This window comes from Zootoca vivipara, chromosome 12, assembly GCF_965207765.1.
Source record: "Zootoca vivipara chromosome 12, rZooViv2.hap1.1, whole genome shotgun sequence".
In the NCBI taxonomy this organism is placed as follows: domain Eukaryota; kingdom Metazoa; phylum Chordata; class Lepidosauria; order Squamata; family Lacertidae; genus Zootoca; species Zootoca vivipara.
In genome coordinates, this window is record NC_142595.1 from 26,056,503 (window position 1) to 26,083,241 (window position 26,739).

Genomic DNA, 26,739 nt, shown 5'->3' on the forward strand with positions numbered 1-26,739 from the left:
ACAAAAGTCTTCCATGTTTAAAGCAAACGACGACAACAAAGCCCAGCTATACGCGTGAAAGAGTTAAAAAGTGCGTCCTTTTAAAAAGCGGTGGAAGGGGGTCGCGCGCGCGCGTGTAGCTGTGTCCAACTCTCGCGGGAGGTACCCCGAGACTTTGCCTGTTGGCCGCACCGCGAGATTTCCTTATGAACTTCCTCCCCGCCCCTTGTCCTTTTTTTCGAATCCCGCGAGAAGAAGCGCAACGTGGTCTCGCGCGGCCGGCGGCGGGATGGCGGTTGCTGCGGGGTAGCATCTCAGGCCAACTGCTGCTCTCGCCCCGGCCTCGCCGCCTCCTTCTCCTCCTCTTCAGAGCGGGAGAGGCCCTCTCCCCCCCACCTCCACATGAGGGAGAGTGGAGGGGGGCAGCTAGCCCCTCTCCCGCCCCACCACGCTCCTGAGGGATGAAGGCGGCCCAAGGGGGCGCCGAGGGTGAGTGACGGGGGTGGGGGTCAAGATCTCTCGCTTTTCTTTGGCAAATGCTGCGGGTGAGGGTGCTCTCGAGTTACATAGGAAGACCAGGCCCCTTAGACGGAGTGGGAGCGGGACGGGAGTACGAGCGGCGGTTTGTAGATTTCATTAAGGTGCCCCCCCCCGCCCGCCCAATCCTTTGGGCTGCGGAAAAGCATCGGAAGTTCTCTGGCGAAGAGGTCAGAAGGGCCTCACTGCTCCTCGTTCAAAGAGAGCTACGGCGCAGGTTCATGAATCGCCTCCTTTTCCTTCAATGGACTGGAGGAAAGAGCTTCCGGGAAGACGTCGGACCTCATTCATGAATTCTTCTCTGGGAGTTATGTACAAATTGGAGTTAGGGAGTTTAAAGAAGCCCCCCTTTAAATGTATCATCCAGGGGTGTCGACTTGAATAAAACTATTATTATCACTATTATTTTTATTATAAAATATGGGGGTGAGGGTGAAACGCAATCAGTCACAAGATCCAGCACATGCATGCCATTTGAATGGCGGTACCTGCCAACGGGGGGGGGGGGCTAGAAGACTGCTCCTATTGTACTATCTGCAAAGTATGCAAGAGTTGAATGCTTCTTAAGGGGAGGGGGAAACAAGTTTGGCTTGCTTTTCCTTACTTAAGCTAGTGCTCGATCTCTCTCTGCTGCTTGCTTTTAAGGTGGGGGTGAGAAAACTATGGGCCTCCAGATGGTGCTGTGCCTTTGCAGTCCTCCATCATGCAAGAGATGGGCTTTGTAGAAAAGAAGGGGTTTTCATGGACTTAAACCTCAGAAAGGAGCTGGATGTTGTTTCTTTATCATATGCTAACCACCATGTTGAGTTTAACCAAAGGTTCTTCCAGGCCTTTTGTCTGCAAGTAGTGACTAGCAGACCCAGGGATGTGTATGGAGGACATGCTAGAGGGAGTGATCTGTTGCTTTTCAAAACACAGAGTGAAGAGTAGGTTTTTAAGGTTTCTGGTGAGGGTGGACCATAGCTGAGTAATAAAGTACATGCTTTATGTGCATAAGATCTCAAATTCAATATCTAGTATCTCCAGTTAGAAGACCATTAGCAGTGCTTTGAAAGACCTTTGTCTGACCAAAAAATAACATGAGGCTTAGCTGCCCATCAGTAGACAGTAAGTGCCCTAGATGGATCTATATGCTGAGTATAAGACAATATAAGATGATCATCCTAAATTGGAGAAAGATGATATCTTGGTAGAAATGTCAAGGAAAGAAAAAAATGCAGTTGTGTTATGACCTAGAAATATGCTGTCAACACTTGTCACTCAGCAGCTGCCTAAGAATTTGAAACTTTTCCAGCCCTGTAAATGACATACATAATACCCATAATTAAATGGAGATGGTTTTAGGGGTGTTGATACTTTCTGCATTTCTGAAGCTTTTCAGAAAAATAGCGACACCCAAAAAGAAATCATTTCAAATAAAAAATTTCTAGGCTGCCTGCCAACATGCACCTCTTAGTCATTTGTGGGCTTACAGCTTTCCTGCCTTGCTACCTGGAGGTAGTTCTTACTTCACAACAGGCAGTCAGGTGAGTTGCTATTTACAGCTTTGTGTTAAAGGTTACTTAACTTTCCATTGAGAAAAGGAAAGTAAATATACTTGCTACAGCTTTCTTTACAAATCTTTTGCTCATTATGTATGATGCTGCCTAATTTGCTTTCTGAGGTTTAAAAATATTGAAGTAATTGCTCCCTTGCGAAGCCTCCTATGTTAAAAGTGGCAGCAGTGTGCATTTTAGAAGTTACAGCATTGTTGGTTTGCCAGTAGGATAGCTGAAAACAATGCCTGTTTAACCTGCCTTCTTATAATATCTCAGGAAGGGATGCATTACTTAATAATCACACATTCATAGAGACTATTAATCGTAAATATATCAACCCCAGTAGATAGAAAAGTATCAACCTGAGGTCCTTTAACTGGAAACAAAATATTAAACTTTAGGGTTTCTGCTTGTAAACCCACTGAGCTATATTTCCCTTTAAAACAACAACTATTTGAACTCCTCCTCCATTTGATTTTGCCATTCCATTGTTAGCATAGGATTTTAAATAAAGAAAGTTTTGAGGTTAAATAATATGAAGCAGGCCCCTTTTAGCTTTGTTCACTGATGTGGGATTAAGCCCTCTTATTGTGTCCTGAGCTTGATATTTAACTTATGACAGTATTGATCTTTTCTACACCTGTATGTAAGAAATATGGAGAACATAGATCAGTATCTTCCATTGGTTACCTAATGTTGACAGTACATATTGTAAAGAATTCTGGACTGCATGTACCACGGTCCTATTCTGCAAGGTACTTTAGTCTATTCATGGTCACATAGCTCAAGTTAATGTTCCCTGGGGGTTGTGCAGGGAAATTGAAGGTGAACCTGAAATTCAAATATAGCGTATGCTTCACTGACTTGCAATTTTTCTTATAGAAACGGAGAAACTGAATAAGATGAGTTCCCTTCTAGAAAGGCTTCATGTCAAGTTTAACCCTAACAGTAGACCTTGGACAGAAACCATGAAGCTTGTCCGGCAAGTTATGGTAAGGATTTAGCATATTTTAGATGGGAGTACTTGGTAAAATCTCCTTGCACATTTTCATAAAACAGTGATTGTCAAGATTGTCTACTTAGAGACAACTGTCAACAGTAAATTGCCAAGAGATAGGTGTGCATCTTTCACAGAATCCCAGCAGTTACAGAGGATTCTGGGTTGAATTCTATGACATGCTCTCTATTCTGGTAGCACTGTCTTCACTGCTGTTCCATATCAATTGTGAATACTCCCTAGAAGGAGCTTAGCATTCCTCTGCAACTATGCACTATATGGGAAGACTGGCAGTGATGGGCCACAATTGCAAAGAAACTGTCATTGCTGATTCTTTTATCAAAAACCCAGTAACTCTTAGAACACAGAAAGTATTAGTCAAAACAATCTAGCTTTTGAATAATAATTCTTTTGATTGCTATTATTTAGTAGAACAATTCTAAGCTGTCATTGGTTTGAGTTGGTGTGACTCATACAATGGTCTAGCTTTAAATTGCACAAGGCCAGCATCTGTGGAGGGTTTTTTATTTACAGCACCCATAGGAGCTGATTTTCCAGAACAAACAGTAGATGCCTTCAGGAATGCAGTTGAATGCTCCAATGTTTTAGTTATAGCTTTCCTTGCTGAATGTGCATGAACAGTTTCTCTATTTTTTCTCTCCATCACCTTTGAACATAGGAAAAGCGAGTTGTAATGAATTCTGTTGGTCACCAGAATCTTGTCAGCTGCTTAGAAACTTTGCAGAAGGCATTAAAAGGTTGGTAGATGCTTCTGAAACATAAATAAGTGTTTGTGGGTTTGTTTGTTTTTTTAAAAAAAGTCTAGGAGGAAATGACATTCGAATAATCAAGGTGTTTATATGGTTTATACTAAAAGGTAAAGGGACCCCCGACATGGGGATTTGAACCACAGACCTTCTGATTGGCAAGCCCTAGGCTCAGTGGTTTAGACCACAGCGCCACCCGCGTCCCTATGGTTTGTTCTAGATGGGTGCAAAAAATTACTATGATACCCTCAAAGATCTTTGGGCAGCCCTTTGCATGCTTACTCAGAAGTCCTATTGTATTTAATGGAACCCATGGCATTGTATCTTTATAACTGCATTCTTAGGCTCTGTGTTGCTGTAAAACAATGGGTAAGCTGCATACTGGGAATGTATAATGCTCATGTTCAATAGACTAATTGAATCAATTACCACTGTTTGTATAGTCACATTTAATGTTACACACTCCTAACCATTTGGTGCCTGGTTAAAGAAGAAAGATTGTTTATGTTCCTGTTTCAGGCAGTTACCAAAACTTGCAGCCTGTACCTTAGTAATTCTCATTTTTTTCAATGGGAAAAATGGGTAAGCGAAAGGCTCATGTGAGCCGAAATTTCCCACTCAGATTAATGTGTGTTGAATCTCTGCATAGTTCAATATCTTGGTTGTCCACCTTTTAAAACAGCCACTGCTGTGAGGTGGCAATTCTGTCACTTTCTGACATCAATTGTAATCAATCAAATAACTAATTAAATTAGTACAGACACAGAAGTTGCCTCTTATGTACACATCTGAGGGCAGTTCAGGATCAAATTTTTACTCTTATTTCCACAAATTCTGGAGTAAGTGTCTACAGTTGTAGGATGGTCGACCAAGAGGCAGAGTCTTGTCTTTGGGCTGCATCTTTGGAATGTGGCATAAGTTCAGTGACAAATAGTAGTGCCTTGGCCATTGCCTCTACCTCATAGTTGATAAGGGGCTGTGCAGGTGAGCTGGCTTTCTCAGGCAGTTAAAGCTCCAGCTCCCCAGCAGATGGAAATATAAACCTCTATGTCTGCCATCCCCTTTCAGTTCAGATCAACTGTCCATTGATTTCAGTGGGTCTATTCTGAGTATGGCTTGGTTGGATATCACCTATTGGGGCTTGAATAAATTTGCTTATGTACTTGGCTTTAAACAAGCTCGTCTTCCTCCTAGTGACATCACTACCTGCCATGACAGATCGCTTAGAGTCTATTGCAAGACAAAATGGGTGAGTAACTCCCATGTTCCCTGACGATTAGCAACACTGGCTGGGTCTGTTTGGAATTTTAGTCCAGCAATATCTGGAGGGCCATAGGTTCCCCACCACTGAGTAAGATTAATACTAATTGAGACTACAACCAATCACATTTTTTGTATTTTTTTTCATTGTTTATACTACACACTTAAGAATGTAGAAGCCAAGTTTTTGTTAGTCAGGTCCAGCAAATCAAATGTTTGATTTAATTAGACTTAGATTTTAGTTTAGTTCCATCTCTGCTCTGGACAGGTGGAAAGGAATGCTGCCAAATAGCAATCACATGGTGGTTATGTAGAAAGAGAAATGTAAGAGGTATGTACTCTACACGTTGGACTAGAATCAAGATTTCTCATTGGAATTAAAGGGACAAGTTAATCAAGACTTACAGTACAATCCTATCTATGGCTGTTTAGAACTATTGAAGTCAATGTGACTTACTTCCTGAAAGCAAGGTTAAGATTGCAGCCTCAGTAAAAATTCAGTGCTACTAACCTGTATGCAGCCCATTATTATCAAACTTGAGCCTCCAGGGGAGACCAGGATATAAGCCTCCAGCCAAACAGATTAATTGATGTGCTATTGATTGGTATTTGATAAAGCTTTTCATGTGTGAATATCTTTTTTCTCCTTGTGTGTAAGTCTTGGATCTCATCTTAGTGCAAATGGCACTGAATGTTACATAACTTCAGACATGTTCTATGTGGAAGTCCATTTGGATCCTACAGGACAGCTGTGCGATGTTAAGGTGGCCCATCATGGAGAAAACCCTGTGGTACGTAGAGTATGAAGGTCACACCAAATTTCTGCCTTCTACTTTTTGTAGAAACATGTTTTTACAGCCCACTCTGTTCTGAGAGCACAGGGCAGTCTGCAGTATGTATCAACCCTGAGCTTAACAGCTTCCTAAAATTCAGATATCTCTTCTACTGCATTTAGTTTTACACTTCTCCAGAAAGGAAGTGATCTATTCAGCCCAATTCCCTTTAAGTCCTCTTAGCCAGTCCTTTGTAAACAAAAAAGTCACAAGCTGCCACATTTTCACATTCTACCTACTCTTTCAAAACCAAGGCTATCATTTCCCAGCCTTTAATAAAATGTTGGCTCCCTCAGTAGTAGGGAGAGAAGTCAAAGCTCCCTTTGCCCTATTACTAGTGTGGTACAAACAGCTTGCTAACCAAGTTAGTACCATTTGTAATTCTCTCCCCCTCCGCAAACTTATTTTTTGTTCTTTGTCGAAGCAGTGTAAAGATTTGAGATCATTTTTTAACTTTATAGTCTCATTCTTCGAAATGCTTGTAGTCATTTCTAATCATCCTTACTTATCACCCAGTGTTAGAAACACTGGATTTCTCTGACCTGCCTTCTGCATTGTCCAAAAATCCTGTAGGACTGTTTAGGAAAGTTTTTAGGGTTTTGTACCTGCATGAAGCTGACATTCCCTATAGTCATGTACAATTTAAGCCAGCACCATTGTGCTGAATAACTGCAACAGTTTCAAATGAAGTTGTGGCACACATTTTTTATTTTCCCTTCTAGAGTTGCCCAGAGCTGGTGCAGCATCTAAGGTGAGTACTAAGTCTCTTTCATTACTGGCTACATACCTTCTCCCTGTGCAGTTCTGTTGTATGGCTACAGTTTTCCAACAGTTGATAACCATTTCTCCATTTCCTATAATGTCTCTTGTACAATTTATATACAGCATTCTGGATTTATTGTGGCTTACTCATCCACCATATTGGCTACTTTAGAACATAGAGTACAGATCTCAACCATAGTGCTTTTCAGGAATTCTGTAGGGTGAGGTGAAGATTTTGGAATGAACAAGAATTGAAGACCTGGGTGGGGCATCAGTGTTGCTTAGATTTAACAACAAACAGTGGGTGTATATGAGCTGAGGATATTCATCCAGTTTTCAGTTTCTGGCCCTTTTAAAAAACAGCATAAATAGCCCATATCAGAGACCATGAAACAGAATGTTTACCGGTATTTACTTGCTTTTAAAAAAGGCCAATATCCAGACAATATGGAATTTTTAGGGGCACCTTAATCAGGGTTTTTTCCAGTTCTCTTTTCCTGTTATAAAGCACCACCCTGCCAAAATGAGCCTTTTAAGCATGCAGTTTTCCTTAAGTTGTAGTATGTTGCTCCTGCCTTTGTGGGCTAATTAGCTATGACTTGAGCCTTGTAGAGCTGACCCAAATCTCTCACAACAGGTGAAGAGTATGTTGACAGTGGTGCAACATAAACCCAATATATATTCTGTATTCATTGAGCTGGTTCAAACAACACCAAGTCGGGTTTGGTGTTATATGAATGGGTCTTATGATAAGGCCCTCCATCCTCCCCATGTGCTCTCCAATTCATTGAGTTACTTCTTCCCTAGTACAAACCATAGTTTGCTGTTACCACCAAATTGTCAAATAGCTGCTTGTCTTGCCCTCCAAACAGAATTGTAAAGCAGCTTCAAGCTCATGTTTGAAAGGTCCCTATTTATCCATGAAGGTCTTTGAAATGCATTGGATAAGTCACTGTAACTTGCACATTTGGGGTTTTTAAAAACGTAAGATTTCAGCAGAAGGTCTTTACTTCCTCTTTGGAATTATATGAAGACTGTTCTCATCCACTGAGGAGAGGCCAACTCTTTTGCTCCTAAGTAAGAAGGCAGGATTGAGTCTTTAATAAGAAGTTAGGAGTGGCATCACTCTGTACATAGGGATCACCAACATTTTTCAGCCAGTGAGCCCATTTGGAATTTTAAGAAAGCACTGTGAATGTTAGTTATGAAATGGCTACCGGAGGGGCATAGTCTAGCACAAAATGGCTGCTGGGTGCGTTTCTAGGAGAGGCTAAGCCAGTGCAAATAGGAACGGAGGGGGAAGAGCAAATATCTCTCATGCATTGTGAATTTTTGAAGGGGTGTTTTCTGAGACCTTTGGCAGATGCCATAGATACTGGCAGGCACATTGACATCATCAGGCACTGCATTGGTGAAATTGTCATATAGGTCATTTCTCTTCTATGAGGAGAATAGGGTTGTTGGCAAAAACCTAGGCCTCACAATAATTTGTTTTGTTCTAAAGATTTCTCTCTTAGAAATTTTCCTTCAGAATAGTGGTTTCAGGGCTATGAAAGTCACATAGGAAAAAGTCCTCTCAGAGAGTTTTGAGAAGGCCCAGGAGGACAAGTAGCCAACAAAGAGCACTGAAGCCTACATGCAGCTTGAGAGGGCACAGCACCATAGGCAGGCAGCTTGGGCCATAACTTTTCAAAGTAAGGCTACTGAAAGGGAAGCTTCAGTACGCAACCCTCTAGTATGTTGTGTGTGTGTATGCCTCTCTATTTTTCTTTTGAATTGTATTATGCATTTTGGAATTTTCTGGAGGAGTGCTGTAGTAGAATGTGCTTTTGGAGATAAAATGATGAAATGGACTCCTTTCGCCATCTCTCTTAGGTGCATCTAACTGTAAATATCTCTGGCATGTATGATTCCTCCAGATTCTCTAAAATTGATATGTTTTTCTTTCCCAGAGAGAGAAATTTTGAAGAATTTTCTAAGCATCTGAAGGGTCTTGTCAATCTGTATAAACTGCCTGGTGACAAGTAAGCATTCCACTATATGTCATAATTTCTGTGATATGGCAGCACCTGCAATCACATATTTGTTAGAGCATTGCATATAGTGGTTGAAACCTTGCCCAATTGTATGTCTACCTGCTCCTTTTCTCCTTAACTTTATGTGCCACCCCCATCCCTTTCCTGCATTACCACTGCATTACCATTATCTCTCCCAACTTCGAAAAAGGAAGCCAAAGTAGAACTGCAGTATTTCTGACTCTAGAAAGAACACAAAAGGGGCTAAAATCAGCATCTTTTTAAAAAGAGGAGTTGTGCAGCCAAGGTTGGATCCTTTGTGTGCATTGGAAATTTTAGAAGTACTTCCAGTCTTAGAATGTTGTCTTCATTTTGTCAAAAAGGGATTTTTTTATAGGAAAGCTACCGGAAGGAAGTCCCAGTGAGTTCAAAGAGACCTACTCCCAGATTAATGTGTATAGGGTTGCCAGATCAAAGCATCTTTTTGTCTTTTTTCCTGTACCAATTTTAAAATAATACTTTATTTTTTCTCCTTAGCAAACTGAAAACCAAAATGTACTTGGCTCTTCAGTCTTTGGAGCTTGATCTTTCAAAGATGGCAGGGATGTACTGGTAAGAGAAGTTTGCCTTACTGAATGAACCCACCATGTGCCTGTTGATGTCTTAAGCAGCAATATTGTTCAGGAAGTAGAACATTGAACTTGGAAGGAACTGAGTTCAAATCTTACTTGAATCACAGATCCACTATATATTCTCAGGCAAGCCACAACATCTTTGCCTCAGTTCCATCATTTGTAAATATAGCAGATTATGATCAAGTTTATAGGGCTTCCATGAAGATGAATGCAACAAACACAGCCAAACTCAGTGTACCTTAAAGCAGTCTATAGAAATAGATGCTTATTAATAAAGAAGCTTGTATATTACAATTCTTTCATTTGAATTGCTATTTAAGTTTCCAAAGGTAGCATTATGGAATCCAGAGTCTTAAAACTGAAAGAAAAAACAAACAAACTCAACAACTACCTTTGGTTTTTGAGGAACTGGGGTTGAAAGATTGGCTGCTAAAGTCCAATGAGGAGGTGATACTGTATTTCAAGGCTCCCAGATCCAAGTCTAACTGTCTGTCCTGTGACCTACACTATCAATATGGTAGTAAAAAGGGAAAATTTGTGTCAGAAGGAAAAATGGGTTCCTCTTTTTAATCTTAGTGTTGCAAACCTAAAAGTTCAGTTTGGGCATGTTACAAATTCAGTCTTAACAATCCAAAAGATTTATACTATGGCGGTCTTGGGTCTTAATTCTGCACCAGCTTATCGTAAGTCTATGATTCTGTCTGCTTGTAGGCAAGCCACCAATGCAAGCCCTTTGGACAAGATTCTGCATGGCAGTGTTGGCTATCTCACCCCAAGGAGTGGAGGTAGGCGATTGTATATTGTGAAAGAAGAGGGGTCCATTTTACAATACTGCCCATTTTCCCCCTTGAAAGATGACTTGTGAAATGGTGCCAGACTATTTTTTTTTTGTTAAAAGTGTTGAAATACCCACCCATATATTAGCCCCTTATGGAGCTCAGCCTATCCAGTATGCCATAAGCAGAGAAAAGATGCATATTGGAAGACTGCTAGCTACCAAAGCAAACAGCTCCATAAATGCAAGTGATCCACCTCTTAACAGAAAAGGCAAAATATTCTCAGAATCTGCAGCCAAAGTGTTTTCAAGGAAAATTCTTTCCCAACCCCAGGTATAGTTGTCAGCAGGACCAAGAACCTTCAGAGCTTCTGAAGACATATTTGGTAAATTAGGTATACATGAGCCACATCATAAATTACTGGGTTGTTGGGTGGGGTTTTTTTTTTTTTTGCTCATAGCCAGTATAGGACTGTGGCTTCTCTGTTGATTCCAGTTGTTGGAATCCCTACTCTATGAAGTTGCTTGATGATACTAGGAAGGCAATTTTTCTCATGGGATTGTTGTAAGAATAAAAACAAAGCTACATATGCCACCCTGAATTCCCTGTAAGAAGGTCATAATATGAAGGTGACATATTCTCAAGGCTGAGCCACATCTTAAGTGACATGAGAGGAAAAGGAATGTAGTTGATGACCTTTAGTTTCCCACGTTTATTGAACTGTTCCACCAAGACACTATTTGAAGCAAAAAGCCAGCTGTTTGGACAGAATTTATTCTGTGGTAGAGCAGCCATGTCAATCCTGAGTTTTGTCTACAACTCCCCAAAGTCCCAACCAGCATAGCCATTGATCAGGGCTGCTGGGATCTGTAAGTCATAGTGATGGGTTTCTGCTTCACAGATAAGAGAATGAGATTTGGGACAACATGGAACTTCATGCAAAAGAGAATAGAAGGTGGTGTGCAGTCTGAAAAATTAATCCAAAAACCCTAAAATTTGTGTATCTTTGTCCTAAGAGCTGTGACCTTCCTAATTACATAGAATGCTAGGTGGACATAATCTTGTATGTCCAGATCAACACTTAGGCATCACTTCTGACCTTCCCATTCCCATTGTGTTCCCTTTCCCATTAACAAGCTTTCTTCTTTCAGGTCACCTGATGAATCTGAAGTATTATGTTTCACCCTATGATTTGATTGAGGAAGGTACTGGAGCTCCTATTATTCTGAATGAGAACAACGGTATGTTTCTAGACATGCTTTCTGCTTCCAAATGTGCATTCTGAACACACTTTGGATTATATTGAAGGTTTTCTTTGAACCCCAAGCAGGAGATTTCTTTTATTTTGGTATAAGGTTTATTTGTGTTTTACTAAGTATAGATATTCCTGCCAATGTTTCTATATTGAAATAGTATATTATATAGTCAGTTGAGTATTGACAGCTTCTTATATTCCAACACTCTGATGTTTATCAACAAGCACTCCTATTAACATTCCTGTGGATTATTAATTTTTCTAGACTCCAGGCATGTCTTGATTAACAGTGAGGCAGTTGAATAATGAGTTCAGATGACTGTAGTAGTAGTAGAGTATTTTTAAAGAGACAATGGTTATTAGTAGGAAACATAAGCTTGTACTCCCTGGTTTTCTGGTTAATGATTGTGAGCATGATGGAGTATCCTGAAAATTATCTAGCCTAAATGTCAGTACTTGTTTGCACTTGTTGCAAAGACTAAATAGTAAACAGCCAAGTGACAAATTGAACCAATTTGTGTTTTTCCATGCCTGGACCAACTTGCTGCCACTGCCCCCATTCTTCTTCCCTCTTATTCTGATTGCACCACACCTGATGGTCTTTCAAATTAGAGAAATGGAGTACAATAGGCCCTCCCTCAATTTTTAAAGTACTTATTCCTTAACGCAGTTGTAAGAAACTTATGGCCCTCCCAATCAATTCTTTTCAAGGTTTTAGTGCATAATGCTGATAAGCAATGCATAACATCCAGTTTATTACCCATTGCTGTGCAGTGGGTTTTTATTTTTATTTAATACAGCTGTTTGAAAAGTTAACACTCACTTCCGCTTTCAGTTCCTCGCTACCTGGGTATGAACATATGTGTTACAATTGAGGGAACGCTGACAATGAACAAACTTCCAATTGCCCCTCTCATTATGGGATCTCATCCGGTGGACAACAAAGGGTAAGAAACAGGCACTATTTGTTGGTTACTTGTTGATGGTGTTTTACCATAATGAATTAGAATGATTCCATAAGGTCATCCAAGATGGACAATGCTTATATTAGTTTTCTTCACCAGTTGATAACAGATTAATGGCATAAATTAGTTACTCAGAACTGAACAAAGGCTTGTTGGAATAAAAGTATATTTACAGCCTTCCTAATGTTGTTGTTGGTTTTTTTTAAAAAAGTATTTGCATGAACCCAGACGTAATACTATTGTAATCTCTTCTTCTTTAGGACACCTTCTTTCTCCTCAATCACCAGTGCCAATAGTGTTGATTTGCCAGCTTGCTTCTTCTTGAAGTTCCCAAGGCCTATTCCAGTTTCTCGGGCTTTCATTCAGAAACTTCAGAACTGCACAGGTCAGTCATGTCTTCAGATAAGCTGTTGATAGAGTTTTCCTAGCATCAGTGACATATTTGGTGCCATAACCTGACACCTAGAGGGCAGCAGTCAAAGCATTTTAAATTTTGGGTTGATATGAATATATACCTGCAGCTTCAGACTGTCTTCCTCTTTTTTTAAATAAATAAAAATCACACAAAGTGCCTAATGTTAATCATGGAACTGATTAACCCAAATGATACAATTGGGGAAAGGCAAGAACTCAGAGTAATGTTAAGCAGAGTCTTGTATTAATGAGAGCACATGGATGTCTTCATCCTTTTCCCCATATCCCTACTGACCACTTAAAAGCTAATCTTCTCAATCTGTTTTTGTTACCAGTTTTTTGTGTTTGTTTAAATCCAAGCCAAATCCTTAGAGACGTTAATTTTTCAGTCAAACAAATGGCGCAGAGCAAGCAGATACAGGAAAACATGTAATTTGCCTAATTGGGGAGGGACCAGTATATGGCTTTCAATGGCACAGAGGTTGGATTACTCTCAGGCCTTTTAAAATTGCCTTTAATGCTACTATTCTTCTCATTCATCTTCACACAGATCAGGGGGGGGGGATATCTCACTCATATACTTGTTTAAGATCCTGCTGCCTATTCAAGATTCCTAGTGTAATTTATTTAGTGTTCAGGTATTTGAACCCATCTCTCCCAGGTGCAGTACTCCATAAGATCACACTGATTTTCATGTTAACTCCATGTCAAGAATTTCAAAGTTCCTAGCATTCAATATCCACATTGGAATATATTAAACACAAGTGGTTTCTGGATAACTGATTATAGAAATTTGATGCTGCAACAAGCATCTCTCATGTCAAGTTGTAGTGAAAATTATTAAGATCCCCTATAGTGCAAATACAAGTTGTGGGTAACAGCCACATGTATTTTATGAGAGGACAAATCTGTGGGTGGTTATAGTTTTTCTTTCTTTTCTCAGGCATTCCATTGTTTGAAACCCCTCCAACGTATGTCCCCTTATATGAGCTTATCACGCAGTTTGAGCTATCCAAGGAAGATGACCCTGGACCATTGAATCATAATATGCGTTTTTATGCGGTAAGTTATGAGTGGGGATTTCATAAATCACCTTCACCCACAGAGTGTGAGAAGATTGGTAAATTCTAGGTGCACATTCAGCTAAATATCAGTAATTTTAATACAGGATCCTATATATAGCTTTTCATGATTAGACAGGTTATACGATCTGACTATAGAAAATCTATGTTCTCTCATTGGAATACTTTACATTGTTAGAGAATTTGTGGTAGGTTTAGATGATTCCTTCAGTATAAATTATGGTGAGGTCCCACCATTGTTCTTTATCTTGAGGCTTCAGGGAAGAGTATTCATAAAGTACACATTAACTGGGGATTTGCTACAAAATAGTGCAGTGTGTTTCCACCCCTTAACTAGAGCACTTCTATTATAGGCTCAAGCTTTCTTGGAACAGGGAATCCCATGGCTGTGGTTCCAGGACACCTTTTTATCTTCCCAGTTATTTTATTTATAAAAATATTTACATCCTGCTATCTCATAAAAAATCAAAGCTGTTTACAGCCATATCTGTGTATAATGAAAACACTTAATTTAAAAGTCAAAGACCATCAACTAACCATTATGGAAAGTTGTTTTCTTAATTGCCTGTATAGACCAGGGCCTCAGCAGGATCTATTGAGAAAACCCTGAGGATAGACTATCCTAGATGGCATTCCACCCTTGTAGGGGAGAGTTGTTGCTGCAAGTCCAAACCTCAACAGGAAGTAGTCTGACCATGACAATGGGGGGAAATCTACCCCTCCTATTTCCAGACCATCACCCTTTCCACCGGGAGCAAAAGTCTAAATCTAGGGTATGCCCTGCTCTGTGTGCTGGACCAATGATCACTTGTGAGACCTATACGAAGCCATTTTGATGGCCCCACTTTGTTTCCTAACTGATAGATGCTCCACCACTCAAGTTTGCTTTTAAGAGAGAATATTATTGCGAGGAGTGCAGTAGAGAAACTGAACCTTGGACTGAAAGGAATGAAGGCAATTCCTGTTCTAAGAACCTCATATGATATGATTAGTGATCTGCAAAAGAGGATTTTTGGCATTATGTATTGATAATAATTTCAACTGACTCTTCAAAAGACAAAGTAATTATTCTGATATTGCTAAACTTATACTGGTGTCTAGAAAAAATATATCATGAGATGGTATATAATGAGATCTTATTTTAATCCCAGTACCAGAAGATTAAGGATTGACTAGGCAAGCCATATGGGACGCGGGTAGCGCTGTGGTCTAAACCACAGAGCCTAGGGCTTGCCGATCGGGAGGTCGGCGGTTCAAATCCCCGCGGCGGGGTGAACTTCCGTTGCTCGGTCCCTGCTCCTGCCAACCTAGCAGTTCGAAAGCACGTCAAAGTGCAAGTAGAGCACTGCAACCCCAGAGTCGTCCATGACTGGACCTAACGGTCAGGGGTCCCCTTACAGTACCTTTACCTAGGCAAGCCATATAATTGAGCCCCAAAGAGAGCAAATACAACCTAGCGGAGTTTCCCAAACTTGGGTTGTTTTTGGACTACAACTCCCATCATCCCTAGCTAACAAGGACCAATGGTCAGGGTTGCTGGGAATTGTAGTCCCAAAACACCCAAATTTGGGAAACCCTGGCCTAGCATAACACTGGTTCCTACCTCTTTTAATGTGGACACACAATGCTTTTGTTGTATCTGTATATTTGTTTTTGTTAGAGCCATTACTCGCCTTCCACTGCCACTAGTAGGACTTTTTGGGAAAGGGTGGAATAAAGTATATGATTAATGCAGTTTTGTTCTTCAAAAACAGTAGTTTGGTTTTCCTCTCCTGGCTATGCATGATTTTGTAGCACCCATCCATACTTTACCAAGTAGTAAATGTGAGTTTGTGTGTGCCCCCTCCATAACAGGCTTTGCCAGGACAGCAGCACTGCTACTTCCTCAACAAAGATGCCCCCTTGCCAGATGGACGAAGTCTTCAGGGAACTCTGCTCAGCAAAATTGCTTTCCACCATCCTAGTCGGGTTCCTCTCATCCTCAATTTGATCAGGCATCAGGTGGCCTACAACACTCTGATAGGCAGCTGTGTCAAGCGAACAGTCTTAAAAGAAGGTGAGTGCTACCCATTGTACATTGTCTGACGTATTTTTAAAAAACATATTGGTCTCTATAATATGTCATTCCTCTCCAGATATTGTTAGGTTTGAATCACTACAGCAGCTGACTCCTTTGGCTTTTCCTCCAATTTATTTCACTCGCCTAGGAAGATCAGTTTCTCTATCCATTTATGTACGGTAATACTTTCACTCTTAGTATTGTTGCTTCAGGGTTTCCATTCAGTTAGTAAGGAAACTAAGCAAGAGTATAAAAAACAAAAGAAGGCAGGCCCTAAAGCAAACTGCTCACATGGCAGTTAGCAGGCAAAGCCCACAGTGCACCAAACTAATATTTATTTTATTGAAATTAATAGAAGACTTCCTCCCACAGTAAACTTGAAGCAGCTAACATAATAAACATAAACTTTGAAAATATTAGGTTAGCTGTTACCCATCCCATGTACCATCAGATGTTTCCTGGCCTACTGGTATTTTTTCATGTCTTAGTTGAGCTGCAAAGAATAGTATGAACATCTTTCTCTCTTTCCCTTATTTTATCTATAGGGTGAACATAACTTTTTAAGCTCATGGCCTTTGCTAGCAAGCTCTTTGTCTTTCCAGATTCCCCAGGCATCCTGCAGTTTGAAGTTTGCCCTCTGTCGGATTCCTGTTTCAGTGTGTCCTTTCAGCATCCTGTAAATGACTCTCTAGTTTGTGGTAAGTTGCTGGATGGAGGGTTTTAAGAGAGAAAAATGTATGTATAAACAGTCATTGAATGAAGATGGACACATTTTTTATTTACTGACCTCCCTGTGATTCCTCTGTGTCTTTCAGTGGTAATGGATGTGCAAGATTCTACACATGTGAACTGCAAATTGTATAAAGGGCTCTCTGATGCACTCATCTGCACAGATGACTTCATTGCTAAAGTTGTTCAAAGGTATGTCATACTGCTTAAGCCAGAATAAAAACTGATCTTTGAAGACAGTGGTTAAATATAAACCTGGTAACTCAGAGGCCACTTACATTAAAGTTTTACCAAGGGAAAAATAATTTTACAGTAACATTTTCCTACCATCCTTTTTATATTTTTCTCTAATGGTGACAGCAGTAAAGGTCTACACACAAAAAAAATTTCTTCAGTAATGAGAGCCTACCCCAGTCAAGGGAGGAAAGTTTCTGTGCTAATCCTTAAAGCAATGGCATCCTGAACCTTTTTGTTTTCCTTTTTTTGGGGGGGGGGGAGGTAATTGCTTTAAATGTTTGGGACACATGCCTTCCATCACACTGCAGTCACTATCTTCCCTTTCAGCCAAAATTAACTTGGAGCTCCTGTTTTCCATCTCGACATTTCACTTTCTTTTATCTATTTATCTACATATATTTATAACAAAATATAGGTAAAGGTAAAGGGACCCCTGACCATTAGGTCCAGTCGTGACCGACTCTGGGGTTGCGCGCTCATCTCGCATTATTGGCCGAGGGAGCCAGCGTATAGCTTCCAGGTCATGTGGCCAGCATGACAAAACCGCTTCTGGCAAACCAGAGCAGCACATGGAAACGCTGTTTACCTTCCCGCTGTAGCGGTTCCTATTTATCTACTTGCATTTTGACGTGCTTTCAAACTGCTAGGTTGGCAGGAGCTGGGACCAAGCAACGGGAGCTCACCCCGTCACAGGGATTCGAACCGCCGACCTTCTGATCAGCAAGCCCTAGGCTCAGTGGTTTAACCACAGCGCCACCTGGGTTATAATATAATAGATGGCAAATAAAAGTAGAAAGAGGCAACTAGAACTTCTGTTACCTTTTATGTCCAATAATCCTCATGGAGATATGTGGCACTGCAGCAAGTCCATCCTTCTGTGGTTTTCTCAAAATTTCTCATGCCCACACTTTGACAGACCTTACCTATCAACTCAGACTATGCTGTCTTGGATGGTGTACTTTGATATTAAAAGCTCTCTGCAATTTAGAGTTGGATTTAAGGTCAGCTGCTGATTTCTAATTATTAAAGGCATTTGGGCTCCCTTCTATCTTTCAAAAGGAAAAGGCTCAGTCCTGTCTTCTGTGGGTTGCTTTTACTGCTGGGGATAAGGAGCTTTCCTCCAGAAGCAGAAGTTTGACACAGCTGCTTGACCATGCAAAAGTGACATAAGGCTATTTTGTACACTTTGTGTAGGAAGAAGTATATGAAGCATGTGCACAATTTATGAAAAGTGCATGCACTTTATATTTTACAGCTTGCATTTAGCTGTGGTTAACCAGTGACCCCCTGGAAAATAGGCATGTGTTTTTTACCCATGGTGGTCTTTATATGTTGTGCACACTTTCATGTACTGTATGCTGAAATGATACATGTAGAATTTATGTCTTCTGTTAACTGGATCTGAAGAATTGTGTTTTCTATCTCTTCTGGGCCTTCAAGCCATCTCTATAGTCTTTAGAGAAAGGAGTAAACTGAATAAAATAACCAAATTTATCTTGATGTGAATAGAAATGATTTATTTGAAGTTCAGAATTTGGGTTTCATTAATGTGCATAGCCATGTATGAAAGGAGTGCCTAGTTCTGTCTGTCCTGTACTTTACTTTGTAATTCAGGGGTGGGTAACCTATAGACCACCAGATGTTGGACTTCCCAACTCCTTTCAGACCCACCTCACATAGCCGATGGGAGTTGTAGGACATCTGAAGGACTGCAGGTCCCACATCCCTCCTGTAACAAGGCCAGTTCTTCAGTTTAGCATTTTCAAAATGTGGCATATTTACTTAGGCCATATTTACTTGAACAGGCTCTTCAGTTCAGCAAAGCCTTAACATGCTTTGATTTTGTCATGTTCTTGGAATAAGAAGATAAAGTAGGAACTCTTTTACATTCACCTATTTATTCATGAGAACTTTAGTGAATTGAGTAGGGCTTCCTTACTCCTCAGTTGCTACTTTGTTGTGGTGGTGGAGAATTCGCCTCTAGAAAAAATAGCAAAAGTTTATATTTCTGTATATAGTGTGCCTGAGTAGTACAGAAGTGAGGCTCACTCTGTAGAGGTGCACCTAACACTGCTCATAATTGTTTATAATGAGTACAGCTTTTTAGCTTCATGGGGGAACTTACTGCTGGCAAGGATGACACTAAACCAGCTTTTCTCCACCTTGCCTTATAGATGCATGTCAATACCTGTGACCATGAGAGCCATCCGGAGAAAGGCTGAAACAATCCAAGCAGACACACCAGCCTTGTCCCTCATTGCTGAGACAGTTGAAGACATGGTGAAAAAGAACCTTCCCCCTGCCAGCAGCCCAGGTTATGGCATGACCACCGGCAACAACCCAATGAGTGGCACCACCACCCCAACCAACACTTTCCCGGGGGGACCCATCTCCACGTTGTTCACGATGAGCATGGGTATAAAAGAACGGCATGATTCAGTGGGCCATGGGGAAGACTTCAGCAAAGTGTCCCAGAACCCTATCCTTACAAGCTTGCTACAAATCACAGGCAACGTGGGCTCCACTATTGGATCCAGTCCCACACCTCCACACCATACCCCTCCCCCTGTGTCATCTCCTGCAAGCAACACCAAGAACCATCCCATGCTCATGAACCTGTTGAAGGACAATCCAGCTCAAGATTTCTCAACGCTGTATGGAAACAGCCCACTTGAGAGGCAAAATTCCTCTTCTGGCTCCCCAAGGATGGAAATGGGTCCAGGGGGCAACAAGCAAAAGAAGAAAAAATCACGTGTCCTGGTGGAGAAACCCAAGCATCAAACTGAAGATGACTTCCAGAGAGAGCTGTTTTCCATGGATGTTGACTCTCAGAATCCCATCTTTGATGTCAATATGACCACTGACACTTTAGATACCCCTCATATTACTCCAGCTCCCAGTCAGTGCAGCACTCCACCGACAACGTATCCACAGTCTATACCTCATACCCAGCCCAGTATTCAGAGGATGGTTCGGCTCTCCAGCTCAGACAGCATTGGTGCTGATGTGACAGATATCCTTTCTGACATAGCAGAGGAAGCATCCAAGCTACCAAGCACCAGTGAAGATTGCCCTCCTATTGGAACACCAGTAAGAGACTCCTCTAGTTCAGGGCATTCCCAAAGTGCCCTGTTTGATCCTGATGTCTTTCAGTCTAACAACAGTGAAAACCCTTACACTGATCCAGCTGACCTGATTGCTGATGCCACCGTGAGCCCAAACAGTGACTCTTCAAATCAGTTTTTCCCTGATGGAGTTGATTTCAACCCTGACCTCCTGAACAGCCAGAGCCAAAGCGGTTTTGGAGAAGAGTACTTTGATGATAGCAGCCAGAGTGGAGACGCTGATGACTTCAAGGGCTTTGCATCACAAACGATAAGTACTCTGGGCGTGCAAGTGCTGGGGGGAGATGGAGGGGAGAGTAAGTTCAAGGCAAGCAGCCAAGCGGACACAGTCGACTTTAGTATTATCACTGCTGCCAGCAAGGCTCTGGGGGTCTCTGATGTCATGGAGCATCATAGTGGAAGCCAGAGCCCCTTACTGAGCACGGGAGATTTGGGGAAGGAAAAGTCGCAGAAGCGGGTCAAAGAGGGTAATGGATCCGGGAGTTCTTTAACGGGCCCTGGGCTGGATGGCAAGGGTGGAAAACGCAGTCGCACCCCATCCAGCGATGGGAAGAGTAAAGAAAAGGTCCAGAAGCGGAGGAAGGTGGAGCCAGAAGGCAAATCTCCCTCTCATAGTTCGTCTACCAGGCCTTTCACCCCACCAGCAAGCACAGGCGGCTCGAAATCTCCTGGAAGTTCAGGCAGGTCTCAAACACCCCCTGGGGTAGCCACTCCTCCCATACCCAAAATCACCATCCAGATTCCCAAGGGAACAGTGACTGTTGGCAAACCTTCCCATGGGCAGTACACAAGCAGCGGCTCAGTCTCCTCTTTGAGCAGCAAAAGTCATCACAGTCATTCCTCCTCCTCCTCTTCCTCCTCCTCATCGTCATCCTCGTCCTCTTCGTCTTCCTCATCGACCTCGGGCAAAATAAAGAGCAGCAAGTCGGATGGGTCTTCTGGATCCAAGATGAGCAGCAGCCTCTACTCGGGCCAAGGCGGCTCTGGATCAGGTCAGTCCAAAAGCTCCACCCAATCAGTGGGAAAGCCCGGGTCCTCCCCCATCACAAAACACGGCCTCAGCAGCGGCTCTGGAGGTACCAAGATCAAACCTCAAGGGAAGCCTTCATCACTTATGAACCCTTCCATGAGTAAACCAAACATTTCTCCTTCTCATTCTAGACCCTCGGGCGGTTCTGACAAGCTGGCCTCTCCGATGAAACCCGTTCCAGGTACTCCCCCGTCGTCTAAAGCAAAGTCCCCTATTAGTTCCGGTTCTGGAAGCTCACACATGTCTGGGACTGGATCAAGTTCAAGCATGAAGTCCTCTTCAGGGATGGGATCCTCCAGTTCCATGTCCCAGAAGCCACCCCCTTCTTCAAATTCTTCAGCGGGATCTTCATCTTCCTTCTCGTCTGGCAGCTCTTCCATGTCTTCGTCTCAGAATCAGCACGGGAGTTCAAAAGGCAAGTCCCCAAGCCGGAACAAAAAGCCATCTTTGACAGCTGTGATTGACAAACTCAAGCATGGTGTAGTCACCAGTGGCCCTGGTGGGGAAGACTCAATGGATGGACAGATGGTCCAGAGTTCCAGTTCCTCAAGTCACTCCATGTCCTCCAAACACAACCTCTCTGGAGGTGAATTGCAGGGGAAGCGGGAAAGGAGTGACAAGGAGAAATCCAAAGTCTCTGTTTCAGGAGGCTCCTCTGACTCTTCCAAAAAGGCATCTGATTCAAAGAATGTTGGAAGCACTGGAGTGGCCAAGATTATCATCAGCAAACATGACGGTGGCTCTCCTAGCATTAAAGCCAAAGTTACCTTGCAGAAGCCTGGGGAAGGAGGTGGGGATGGCTTAAGGCCTCAGATGACATCTTCCAAAAGCTATGGATCGCCACTAATAAGTGGGTCTACTCCAAAGCATGAGCGCTGTTCTCCCAGTCACAGTAAGTCTCCAGCATATACCCCGCAAAACATTGACAGCGAGAGTGAATCGGGATCATCCATAGCAGAGAAATCCTATCAGAACAGCCCCAGCTCTGATGATGGAATTAGGCCTCTTCCAGAATATAGCTTGGAAAAGCATAAGAAACACAAAAAAGAAAAGAAGAAAGTAAAAGATAAAGACCGGGATAGGGATAGGGATCGTGACAAAGAGAGAGACAAAAAGAAAACTCACAGCATTAAGACGGAGAACTGGTCTAAATCTCCTATCTCTTCTGAACAGTCTTTGTCTATGACAAGCAGTGCCATTCTTACGTCAGAAAGGCCATCCAGGCCTAGCCCTGATTTTTTGATTGGGGACGAAGATGAGGATCTCATGGATGTTGCCCTGATAAGAAATTGAGAATATTTAGCCAAGGTTGGCAGGTGGGGAGTGGGCTGGGCTAAATGTTTCATTTAGTGTTGTTTTAAAAATGTTTTTAAAGTTGTGAGTGCAAACAACACCCTTGTGGATTCAGGTAAAAACAAGCATTTTTCTTTGGCTGTCCTTTTTGACAAATGGAGCATAGTGAAAAAAATATTCTTCAATTCTTGGAAGTTTACGTGGACTCTTACACATGCATACTTCCATCTAATCAGAGTCTCCACCACAAAGAATTGATGCACCAAGCTATTTGGTGCAGTTCTGTCACTTGTCCCAGAGTTACATGCCTGTGGACTTGCAAGATAGAATTGAAACTTGGGCAGATATTAAACATTTCATTTGTTTTACTTCACATTTTTAGGAACATTTCCATTCTGGAGAGTATTTTTAGTGTTCAGGATTTAAGCTTGTTTGGGTTTTGTTATTCATACTCTGAAATTTACACCAAAAATTAATTAGCGGAATTGGTTCAGTGCCTGGTATCTCCCCTAGTTCACAAGGTGCTGACTGCCATCTCCTATTAAAAATAAAATCTGAAATGGAACTGTTCAGTGGATAGCACCAGTTGGGCCCTTATGCAGGTGGTGAAGTATTTGACATAGATGTGTTAACATCTTTTACAGCCATTTCACTTAATCTTTGTATTATAAAATTGATTTCTTTACTTCCATGGAAACTGTTGGCTTCCGTGCATGTCTCCTGTGTTACCACTGGGTAGTATAAGATGGAAACTGAGTGGGGAAGAAGAAAGTGAGGATTTGGTGCTGTGAGTGTAGATTGTTAAGACTTTTCAGCCCCTTTAATTTTGAGGTAGGTTGAAAACCCAGCTAGGAGAGAATACTGTTAAAATAAGTGGGAGTGACACTTTTTTCCCTTGGTGAGTGTAGTTTGTTGGCATGAGTGTGGGATCAGTTTCCTCCTTGGTATAAGATCCACTGCAGCATGGCTCCTTTACATACCACTCCAGAAAAGTAGGAACCTTGAGGTCATATGGGAGGAATCAGGAGTGCAAGTACTTCCCTTGGCAGTTGTCTCAAATCCTAGGCAGAGTGAAGTGGCTGCATCTTTGACTCCTCTCACATGACTTCAACAGTTACTGGAACAGCATACTGGAGCAGCTCACAGGCCAGTGACGTAATATAGGGTTCGAGACCTGTTAAGAAGGAGCCTATAATGTGTGAGTGGTCAAAATATATGCTTAGTGAATGTGCACTTCAACTCCCACCTAGATGCAAGGAAAACATTCTAGAATTTTTCCATAACAACATAGTACCAGATAGAGATGGTATTGTAGTGGATTAAGATTTGCCATTAGAATTTGCCTTGCTGTGTTCCATTGAAGGCCATGAACTATATGCATATCACCCTCTGTCTTGCACCTTGATGTCTTGTTCTCTCCAGTATCGTCTTCACATGGAACATAACCTGATACTCAAGAGAATAGGGTAGCACCTGGTCACATAGAATTCCACGTGGTATACTAGAGTATGCAGCAATAATGGGGAACCTGTGGCCATCCAAATGTTGCTGGACCTATAACTGCAGACGACTTGGGTGTGTACAAGGTCTTTGAAACATTGAGAGGTTTTTTGTGATAGCCACATCACAGAATGTAACTGTGTATGTTCAGGCCACAGCAGTTCTCTTTATTATGATGGTTTTTACAGTATTCTTTTCATTTAGGGAAGCTGGGTTCTGAGAAAAGCAGTGTGCAACTCAAAATGAGAAGCTTTATTGTTTAAGGCTTTGGACATCTTGCTGCATCTCAGCAGCAACATCTGAGTGGTGTTTTCATGATGGAACGCACAATATAGTTCTGGTATCCTCTAATTGGAATGGAATTGCTGAAAGTATTTGGAGGATGAAGGCTGTGAGGAGCAATGTAATACAATTCTTAGGTATGGACAGTGTCTAAAATATTAAAAGATGTAATGGCTCTTGAACCATGAATTCTACCAGATCTTTTAGAGGGGTTATTCTTTGGGTCCCAAAGTTAAACAAGCATTGAGACTGTCTGTTTTTCAGTGGACATCCATCTTGGCCAGTAGTAGGTTTTTTAGTTATGCAAAAAGGTTCTCCAGAATAAAAACGAGCCTTGATCCAGTGTATGACAGGTGCAGAATTTGCTCATGAATGGATTCCCTTATCAGTCATAATGGCTCTTTCCCTGGCACATATGAGGGATGAGGATGATGCACCAGCCTTCCATTTCCCACAAATGCTGAACACTCAATTATATGTGGGAAGGAGGGGAGAGATTAGGTTTATTGTGGCCTATGAGTCCTCTGTGTATAAACTGGATTAAGTTACTGTATATTTTAGTTCCATGGAAGTCTAATGTCTACCATGCTAACAGGTTCCAAAATTGTGTGGTTTTTTAAAAATCTTATCCAAGCAGGATGTTAATAAAGTTCTACTTTTAATACAACATACCTTTTATTGTCCAGCAGTGATGGTTTTTTTCATACAGAATGAAGAAAGATAAACCATTCAAAGAATAGTTCCACAAATTAAAATTGGGAATACACATACCAGTATCACACAATCCTTTTCTGTGTTAAAATATCTTGTTTATTTGTTCACAATACCCTACATCTTTCAGTATTGTAAAGACAAACAGAAAATAGGAAAGAATCAAACCTATTAATCTCAGGTGAAGGTACTTCACCTGAGATTAAGATTGGTTCTTTTCATGTACATGGTAGGTCCTTTACTCTTAATTTGTGAACAATTGTGTAAATACTGCTTCTGTTGACTGAGGAGGTGGGGAAGGAATAGACTGCATTTTAAGTTTTTTGATGGTACTTCAAATAACATGTTTGTTTTACATGCAAATAAATTTTGTTTGATAGAAATGTTTGCCTCAGCTCAATTTCTGCACTTAAAAAGTTTGCTTCTACCTGGATTGTCAAGAAAGAGCTCTTTTGGAAAGAGGGAAGCCTTTTTTGAAACTTCTGTTTCAAAACTTATAAAGTTGGTAGTGCATTTACCTCACGACCATAGCTGTTTTATATTAGCAGGAACTGGTAGATGCGGAACATTCATTGGCATTTTTGTCTAGGAAGCTCAGTTGTCTAATAGTCTGCTTGCCCAGACTCTTGGACTTCTGCCCATGCTGAACAGATGAGGACCACATCTTGTTTGTCACACCTTGTACATGATCAAGTTCTCAGTGCTTTTTTCTTTTAATTCCTAGTCACCTATTAGTTCCTGAAGGCTTTGATTTGCATTACAAGTTGATGTGGATGGAATATAAGCCACAATATGATGAAGACAAATACCGTACAGTACAAATGCCTATTGGTTTATTATAACTGTTCTGGGGAACTTTGAGAAGGACAGTGTAGATAGATATTTGGGTGGATTTTGGGAGTTTGCGTAATATGAGAATAGTTGGTCATAGGGTGTTGCTGCCTGAGAGCAGAAATTCTTAATTGGAAGATGGCATATGTGGGACTAATGCTGAGTATTGACAGTGGAAGGTATCTAGCTAGGTAAGTGTGTGTGATTCTCTTCATCTCCCAAATCAGATGGGTTAGTTAACATGGCGCAATATTCAGACTTGGTTTCTAAAATGGGCTTAGAAGCCCTATTGCCTTAATCACAGATCAGGGTTGAATTTGTTATAGTAGAGAAGGTAGTGTTTTGTGTGTGCTTGGATGACTTCACCTATGTCCTCAGGTACTCCTATTTCCAAAATTGATTCCTAGAGCAGGGGTCCCCAGACTTACCGAGCGGCGGGCCGGTGCCCGCCGCGCCGACCGCGCGGTGGGCCGGACTGCAGGGGAGTGCGCGCGCAGCGGGCCGGAGGGCGGGGGAGTGCGCGCCCGTGCGCATGCGCACACGCACACGGGCGGAAAAAAAATCGGCGAAAATCGCTTGTGCGCATGCGTATGGGCCTCCCCCGACCCGGAAGTGCACCAGAAATGACCTCTTCCGGGTCGGGAGAGGCCCGTACGCATGCGCACAAAGGATTTTCTGCGATTTTTTGCCGATTTTTCAGATCGCCGCTGCGCCGCGCGCCGTGAGAGCGGGCGGCGGCAGCGGGCGGCGGGGGTCGTCGCGGGCCGGATTGGAAGGCCGATTGGGCCGCATCCGGCCCGGGGGCCGTAGTTTGGGGACCCCTGTCCTAGAGGAAACTTAACGAACCCAGGGCAGACCAGCAATTTGACTTAACAAAAATGTTTGCATTAGTCAAAGGTGGGGGAAATATAGAGTGGAAACAAAATGCAGGTTTGTAGAAGAACTGTTGGTTCATATACAAATAAGATAAATTTCTAAATGTTAATCGACTTCTTTTGTTCCCGTTTGAGTAAACAACTGTCAAAAGTATCGTTTAATTGGTTTTGGTCGTTTTCAGTGCATGCTATCGGAGTAAAAGCCTAATAGTTTTGTTTAATAATTAGCACTAGTAAGAATGTGTGACATTT

General features: G+C 41.8%; 1 protein-coding gene across 2 annotated transcripts; it reads left to right on the top strand.

The window, feature by feature from the left end:
* Positions 1-211: 211 nt before the first annotated feature.
* Positions 212-25,164, top strand: MED1 (mediator complex subunit 1). 2 transcript variants are annotated; one of them, XM_035135467.3, is made up of 18 exons: positions 229-468; positions 1,947-2,042; positions 2,937-3,046; positions 3,731-3,809; positions 5,013-5,067; positions 5,737-5,869; positions 6,634-6,662; positions 8,626-8,697; positions 9,226-9,300; positions 10,035-10,108; positions 11,251-11,340; positions 12,190-12,301; positions 12,580-12,704; positions 13,677-13,795; positions 15,670-15,871; positions 16,477-16,572; positions 16,690-16,795; positions 19,015-25,164. In XM_035135467.3, exons 3-18 carry the CDS (start codon positions 2,957-2,959, stop codon positions 22,286-22,288), a joined length of 4,731 nt encoding a protein of 1,576 aa, XP_034991358.1. In that variant the 5' UTR covers positions 229-468; positions 1,947-2,042; positions 2,937-2,956; the 3' UTR covers positions 22,289-25,164. The 2 variants fall into 2 exon arrangements, with proteins under 2 accessions (XP_034991357.1, XP_034991358.1); XM_035135466.3 differs by lacking the exon at positions 1,947-2,042 and having other exon boundaries at positions 212-468.
* Positions 25,165-26,739: the final 1,575 nt, after the last annotated feature.